This window comes from Nannospalax galili, unplaced genomic scaffold (genome assembly GCF_000622305.1).
Source record: "Nannospalax galili isolate Female #2095 unplaced genomic scaffold, S.galili_v1.0 scaffold87, whole genome shotgun sequence".
In the NCBI taxonomy this organism is placed as follows: Eukaryota; Metazoa; Chordata; class Mammalia; order Rodentia; family Spalacidae; genus Nannospalax; species Nannospalax galili.
In genome coordinates, this window is record NW_008360320.1 from 1,399,475 (window position 1) to 1,408,040 (window position 8,566).

Genomic DNA, 8,566 nt, shown 5'->3' on the forward strand with positions numbered 1-8,566 from the left:
CCCCAGTCTGGAAGTGAGCGCCGACTCGCTTTCCTCCTTCACCCATTGCTCCTTCTGAAAGTCTTTCTCACGCTGTCCTACTGGCCCCGCCACACTGCCGTGAAGGACAAGCGTCCTGGAAGCCTGTCGCGGCTGGGATGCGCCAGCTCTGGGCGCTCAGCTCCTGAAACTTGCAGCTTCCGGTGCCAGGGAGCGAGTGCCGGCTGGGTTCTGGGGGCCGGCGGGCTGAGAGTGCGGGATTAGGATGTGTGCGGGTTTGTTTTTTCAACTGGGGGCTAGAGAAAGCGGTTTTTTAAATAAATTTTTTTTATTTTTAACGTGTTCGATGGCTTCGTATTTTTAATAATCTCTTTACCCCCTTTTCTTCCTTTTCTGTCCTTTTGGTTTGTCCAGAATTATGTCCCTACGGTGTTTGAGAATTACACTGCCAGTTTTGAAATCGACACACAAAGAATAGAGTTGAGCCTGTGGGACACTTCGGGTAAGAGTATGCGTGGCGCTGGGGCGGGCTGGCAGCGGCGACTGGCGCGGGACCCGGTGGTCCACTAAGGTGGCCCCTCCGAGGGATTCCCACGGCCCCGGCCTCGGGAAATTTTTTAGTCTTTCTGGGCAGGGGCAGGGATCACAGAGGGGATGGAGGGTGGTGCTCAGAGGAGGACGCTGTGTGCCAGGAGGTGACCTGCGGGAGGAGCCGCCAGTGGCCGCGTGGCTGCTGCTGGCGGTGCTTCGGGGCCATGCCTTGGCCGCCAGGGTGGCGGGGTGCAAGGGCCGAGCCGCTTGGAGTCTGCCGGCTCTTGGAGGCCCCTTCGTGGGTGTCACCAGCCATCTGGCCGCGCGTCGGGGGCACAGGCTGCCGAGCTGGCAGAGGATCCCCAAGCCCCCGGAGCGACCCGGTTGCGTGCGGATTCCACGCTTGGGGAGAGTTGGGTGAAGTAGTGGCCGCCGACCCGTGACGCCTACCGTCAGGAATGCGCTGGCGCGGGCAGCAAGAACCCACACCGCCCGGCCCCCACAGCCTCCGAGCCACCCGCGCCGGGCCTCCTCAGCGCCCACCCAGGGATCACGCGGAGCCCACTCTCGCAGCACGCCGGCCCACATCCCAATTGCATCATCCTCCGCCCGCCCGCGATGCCGGGGGCAGCACCACTCGCCTTTGACCTTCTTATCTACTTGAATTATTGGCGCCGTGGTGGGTTCTGTCTAAAGGTCTGCGGTTCAAGGCCCGGTTATTGCCTTCCCAGGCGCCCACCCACCTCCTTGGCGCACCGTGGTGGGGAGGGTCAGGTCTCCGCGGGTGGGAAGGCTTGCAGCCTCGGCTGCAGGGGCAGGGACAGTGGGAGCAGAGCACCCCTAGGACCCAGGCTCTCCCAGCCCTGGCTCAGTGGCGCCCTTGAAAAGCGCCTGCTCTTTGCAGAGACTAGGAGCTGGAGCCACCGGGAGGAAAGGGAAAGACCTGTGCGCGCAGGGAATGGACTGCTGGTGCACTGAGGCAGATCTGGGCGAAACTGGCGAGGAGGCGCGCACAAGCGCCAACACGCCGAATTGCTGTCAGGCGGGTGGCCCCGAGGTGGAGCCGCGCTCAGCTGGGAGTGGCCTCGTGGAGGAGCTTCCTGAGCTTCCCACACCCTGGGCAGAAACCTCTGGAACCTCTGAGGCGCTTGGGGGACTTAGGCAGCGGGAGGAAGGGGCCAGACTGATTAGGTTGCCAGAGGCAGGCCGAGCACAAAGGCTAGAGGGAAGTCTCGCACGAGCGCCTCTCACGGTCCGTGCCAGACACTCTACAGCTGCAGCTAGAGGGATGGATCTAGTTTCTCCCGGGAGAGTCAGACTCTTCCTTGAGCTGCTCCAAGGGTGTTTAGTGTTTTGCGTTGGGATTCAAAGACTACACACTAGAGAAAGTGTTATTGTAGTGATTTGTTTCAGTAGTTTCTATCATCAGAGTTATTACATAGCCTAGTATTTTATTAAGTTCCAAGTCTCAGTCGTATCATGGTAATTGTTATGCCTAGTAAACAGGACCTAGCTGGTGGAACAATTAGTACCAGTACGCCCACTCTCCTACCGAGTCCAGTTTGGACTCCATGCTTGATAAGAATTATTTAGACGTGAGGTGGAGCAGAGGGTCTGATCCAGTCTTTGATGCAAAGCTGCGTTTAGATCTTAGCTCTTGGTTACCATTTCTGTGTGCAAATCCTCTATCACCCTGGATCTCATTTTCATCATCTGTGAAAAGAAGACACCAAGCTGGGTAATGTGGGAGATCTCTCCAGGCTGCCTACTTCTTGGCTTTAGCATACTGGACAGGCGGATCTTTGTGTTTCCCAGGATGTTGGTTAGTTTCAGTTCCCAGTCTCGGTGATCTGGCATCCCGGATTGGGGCTCTCAAAGCCTGCAAACGAAGCCAGATTCTGGACTGAGCCAGGCTTCCTGGTGGATTCAGGAATGAGACTATTTGGATAAGGAGGGGGATGGGTGAGCTCAGGAATGCTGGATTCTACATCCCAGTCTCAAACTCCAGAGTCACAAGACCACCAACAGAGATTTTAGATTAGGTGCCCAAGGGGCAAAATTGCCACCCCTCCCCTGTTAGGAGAGAAAAGGCACATGCTTTTCAAAAGCTAGCAAATAAATAAATACGAACAGTTTATGATCGATCGGAAGCCAATGTGACTATCACTTCATCTATTTCTCAAGCATTAATCAAAACTGTATATAGTTAGTTCATGGACTCTGCACATACAGCAGAATGCCCTGCACACAGTAGTCACCCAATAAAACCTGAGGAATGAGCAAATTAATAAGGCTATGCATAGTTTCCAAGGAGATGAGTGAGGTTTCTGACATTTATTAGTGCCTTAAGGTTAGCAACTTCATAAGTACTGCTTTTCATCAAGTTAAAGAAAATCACCTGAAATGAAATCAATAGTGGAATAATTATCTGTATTTTTATTTAGTGAAAGAAAAACCTATACTTATTTATGCAAAATTATAAAGGTTTGAAAACTTGATTGCCAAAATATTGCACTGCAAAATTATCCAGTTATGAAATCTTAGAGTTTAGATTTATACAAGCAGAAAAGAGAAATCTTAGAATTTAGATTTATACAAGCAGAAAAGAGACATAAGGGAAGATTTGGAATTCCATTATGTTGTTTGTGAGGTGAGATGTTAGTTAATTAAACACAGTTACCAAACATGCTTAGATTCTAAGAATAACCTGTTTCCGCCAAAAGTGGATTGACTTTCACGATTCAAATGCTTTTAGGAGGAACCATTGCATTAGCAACTACTGGTTTCTAATATATTTAACGCTTTTCTTAATTCACCCCAAGCTTGTCCTGTCAACTTCTGAACAAGATTTTTTAAAACTATTGTTTGACATGTTCTTTGCCCACAAAGACATTTGTTTAGTTCAGGTGTAAAATAATTGCACATACCCTATGCTTCTTCGTACACTTGATTTTTCCCACCTGCTATCAGCTTATCTCTGGAGACAAGATCCAAGCCAAGAGCATAAAGTCCTAAATGTCATTTTGTATTCTCTTCCTAGACTGTGTGAAAGAGATTTATATGGAGAAAATTAGATATATATAGAGAGAAAAACGTGGTGCCTTGGGTGGCATTGCTGTCCTATTCAACCTTTCGACATAAGCAGCCTTTTAGGAAACAAGCATGTCGTCTCATATTCGCACTCCCTGTGAGAACCACAATTCCTAAGGGGTCTGCTTTCCTGGAGGCAGTCATATGAGTCATATGATCACACATAAGCAAAACAGCCAATTTGGATAGCACGTGGAAGCAGGATATGAGAAAAGGAAATTATTCACTTCTCACTTTTGAGGCCCAGGCACTACAACATTTCCTTTCTTTCTCCTCTGCTTCCTTTTTCTGATACCTACTATAAACAGGTCACTAGGCCTGAGGATGCACTGCTATCTTGCTGCCAGCCTACCAGGCCCCTCTTATAGTCTAATTCTTGAACTCTTAAGGCCTTGTTTCACCTGGTTGCCCATGTGTTTCTTTATGAGGCTACCCCAGAGTCTTGGAGAGCCTCTAGAGCCTCTGGGGGCAGGGATGGACAGTTTCCTTGTCTTCCTCAAGTGCTCAGCCATTAAAGCAACCACAAGTAGCAGCTGATTTCTTGTGGCTACTTAAAAGTTTTCCAAAGTTACGACCTTTTTAACAAGTGTCATGGAAGTCATCTGCCAATGGGAGATATTTAAAGGTAGTTTGGGGCCCATATTTTCCTTATTTTACAGAGAAATATTTTTATTGTAAAATGAGTAATTTTATTAATAGCTATAGAAATGCTCTGCAAGATTTTCAGATTCTCCAGATGAGTTTCTATACAAAAAGGATAATAGTTTGGACTTTAAAATGATCAGTAAGGCCAAAGTAATTCTCATAGTTTGTGCTTCAAAATCTGCCATATTTGCCAAGTGTAGAAGCAATTTGTAGCATGAAGCCAAATGCCTACTAATAATAGAAACTTAGTCATTTAAAGATCACCATATCTGTTCCTAGGAAACTTGATTGCAGTATAATTTCAGCACACATGATTTAGGGAGTAATAGTCATTCGTGCCAGCTTTTAACTAAGGCAAGTTAATGCACATTTTATTTAAGGCGGATTATTAGTTTTAAAATATTCAGTTCAGCTGCTCAGATTCCCTGTAATAACTGTGCTGCTGGCCCATGAACACTCTTTTGAATCTTGCCATGATACAAACTTCTTTTAGGCTATGGGTGTTCAAGCCAGCACTTCCTGTATTAGTTTCTCAAATTATTAGCACAGAATGTAATAGTCTTTGCATTGTATATTTAAAGGAATAGAGAAGAAGGAAAAATCTTAGTTACCTTATCACTTTGCATTGAGGACAATATCCTACATAAGCATAAATCTGACCACAGTGTTATATTTATAGCCTTCATATCAAATTTGAAGGCTGGTTTTGGTGATAAAAGTGTCCTAGTAAAATATTCCTCAGCATAATGGAGATGTTTCAGCAGTTTTAGAAATTAGTGTATAATTAATCAAGAAAAGCAGCTTAAAAAGACATCACTGGTCTCTTATTTATGATTTAAAGTATAAATGAACACATTAGTGTAAGGCTTAAAGATATGATTACAAAACTAGTAAACTGATATTAAGGGCATGCTGTCAGCAAACACTGCTGGTGCTGTGGGCAGGGGGTGGAATGGTACAGTGGTACACTGGGCAGGAGCAGTTTCTGCCCTCAGTGTACTCAGTCCAGTTAGGGTGGTACAACAAAACTATTGAAAATGTGGGTGAATATACAATTTAAAATACATTGACTTTGTCCAAGGTAAAGTAAGAAATCAGATGAAGAGCCTAGATTAAGTTTCAGAGGTCTAACTGGGAAGAATTGTCAGTTAACTTGAACTTAAACAGGGTGAGGAATCCTTTCCAAGGCATCTTTTGAATACTATTAGGACAAACAGGAGAGCATGGAAACATTTCCTTGTCTTGGCTGTTAGAGGGTGAGCCTGGAAGGGGGAAAGCTAGATTCAGCTAGCAGCAAGACCCAAGAGTTATTGAAGGCTACATGAATCCATGCTCCTGACTGTGGGCTTCCCTTTCCCTGAATCTCCATGATTCCTCTCCTCCTCTAGAAGCTGACTAACTTCTTTTGAAGTCTTTAAAATCCTTACATACTTGAAAACATGCTTATATTTAATGGTTACCAGGAAAGGCAAGATCCTCAAAATTGAGATTTCCAAGTAAGCCTTCTTAGAGAAATGGATAGGGTAAGAATTTATAAACAGTTCAAGAAGGTATGGATGTTTCTGATGTGACTAACAGAGCAATTGCACAAAACCAGATATTTCACAAAGTCTTTTAAGATTCCTAGTAAGTACCTTAAGATTTCAAAATGAGGCTCAGTTTTTAAACTGAGATTTCAGTCTTAAGAGATGTGGACCAAGACGGAACAGACAGCTTGGTTGGTAGCTTCCAGTAACCAACACATAAAAGTGCATATGGAAATTGGCCTACCATGCAATCTTTTCTATTCAACCATGAACCATCCCCAAAGAGGAACAGGAACCGTGAATCTGCAAATCTTCGTCTGTCTCTAGATTTTTTAAAACCCATTTAGTGCTAGTGTTGTCCAGTCTGGTTCTTCCTAAGTTTCACATTTCATTGAGGTGTCCAGATTGGTCATTCTGATGCCCCTGAAATAACCAGGTGTTTCCTCACTAATATAGTTCTTTTGCATGGAAATAGGGCACCGTGGACCAATAATGTCGCAGTTTAATTTGTGGTGCGTCGTGGGCTGTGCCAAATGTATCAGCTGAGCCTGGGTCATTTTCTGATATCCTTGATGTGTCTTCTTAGTTACGACGTATTGGCAACATTCAAAGAGCCCCTTTTGGCAAAACTCGAACTTCACTGACATGGAATGCAAGCTGCTCTGAAAGTGTGACCAGGTGTGCACATTGGTTTTGAAGCACGAGGCTGATGGTATAGTCTGTGAAGATCCGAATTCCCTTGAGGGACTTTATGCTAACACGAAGCATAATAGCTTCAATCTGAAATGAATGATTAAGCGAATTTTTGAAAATCATCTGTGTAACCTCACTCCCTCAAGCTCTATGATTCACCATATTTCCACTGTCATGAAAATATTAGTATTCTTATATATTTTTGAATATCTCAAGATTATGATTTTAAGACAATTTATTTAAAGCCCCCAAATGGCAATGCTGTTTCTCCCTATCTGACTTTATAACCAACTGCAGATCTTTACACAACACCCAGAAATGGAAAACACTAATTCAATTTTTATAAAAACACATAACTCCACAAGTTTTCATAAGATGGCTTCATGATTTCTAATAGTCCAATTCTGCAGAAGAAACAAACAAAATACTCTTCCTGGGCCTGGTGGTGGTGGCATGTTTGGGGACATGGTATTTGTAATGCAGACATTTGGGAAGCATTAAACAGACACTTCTGTGGAGACACAGTGTGAAGGTTCTGCCCAGACACGACTCGCATTCCTGAGCCTTCCGCCCATCTAAAGCTCATTCTGCTACGTGGCTCCATGGCTTAGTTGGTTAAAGCGCCTGTCATTCTGCTTAGTGATGCGTGAGGAAATGCTCTGTGTGCTGGGAACTCATGCTGTTGGCTACACTTGTGTTCTTGGAGGCCACTGAAAACACCAAAACTTGTTACACTTTTTAATACTAAAAATACTCAGTGTTCCTAACTTAAGAGGGATTTCTAATGGGACAACTCTTCGGTTAAGTTCACGTGTAAGAAGTTACACATTTAGAATATTCAACCAGAAGGATTTTCAGTTTTCAGATTCTTCTAAAGCCTCAGTGTTTGAACTGGTTTTGCAGAAGGTCCACAAAGCCTCCCATTTAGGCATGAATCTTCTTACATATACATTTAATTATGTACATATATGGTGTGTTGTATCTCTGTAGAAGAGTGACTTCAGCAGGCAGGTATGTGTCTGAAGAATTAGTTTCTGGGTGAGGCACTTTGTGTCTATTCTTGGGCTGGAAATTTTGCTCTCACCCAAAATTAATGATCTTGAAGACAAAGATGGGGAGACCTGCAATCTTAAAAGTCTTTTAGAACTTTGCTGATGCTTGCCAAACTTAAGCAACTATGAGCCCCTAAAACATCCCTATTCCTTCTGATCTATGCCTGAGCAAAGCCCTTCAGGTTTTTTTTTTTTTTTCTTATTTTTTGGGGGGCACACATGTTGCATATGGTTTAGTTCTTTATACTGTTGGATTAGCTGCTGCTTTCCCATGGAAGTCTGGTAGGTTATTTAGAAAGGGCTTAAAGAACTGTGCAGCATCCTTAAAGTTTCACAAAATGTAAGAGAAATGCTGGGCTGATGATGCCCATCCACATGCCAAGAAAAAGTTTTATTTGACGAGCAAAGTTTAGTACCTAGATTTTTTGGGCTTTAAGTACACAGTTAGGCATGAGAGTATGGAGTGAATGCATATCAGAACCTACTATGTACTGCACTTAACTTTAAGGCTTGCACACACAGTAAAAAATGTTGAGCTGTGTCTTGTGTTATATTGGTCACACCTTGTAAGCTTTTCATGTACACCTTAACAACAAAACTATAGAAATTAATTTTTCTGACAGCTTGGCTTCCTAGAGTGTCCTGGGACTTCTCTGGCAGGGTAGGGGCAGGCATTGATGGTTCTCTCCCTTTCTGGGCCCACCATCTGCACCTTCTTTTGGTGTCACTTTGGTCTCCCCACTGCTTCTGGTTGATAGGACATTCCTAGGATTCCTCTGCCCTTCCCTTTCCCCTGAGTCATCCACACATGCCTGTGGTGACCAGCCCTCTCTGAAGCTTCGTACTTCTTTTGTGTGGTCACAGGACCCTAGAGGGAAGAACAGGGGAGAATTCAAAGGTCCATCTCATTGTATGAACTGTTAGACCCTCCTAGTAGGATGATCCTGCAATTTTATAGTTCACTTTTTCTTGCTCTGAAAAAATGGAGGCAAGTTTTTTTCCAGGAAAATCATTTTTTAATCTTAACGTATCCACAAATACAGAGATATC

General features: G+C 44.4%; 1 protein-coding gene across 1 annotated transcript in view; it reads left to right on the forward strand.

The window, feature by feature from the left end:
* Positions 1 to 8,566, forward strand: part of Rnd3 (Rho family GTPase 3) — a 17,285-nt gene that overhangs the window by 672 nt on the left and 8,047 nt on the right. The window contains exon 3 of the mRNA XM_029559709.1: positions 394 to 481. Coding sequence (XP_029415569.1) covers positions 394 to 481 — 88 coding nt within the window. The remainder of the gene's footprint in view (positions 1 to 393; positions 482 to 8,566) is intronic.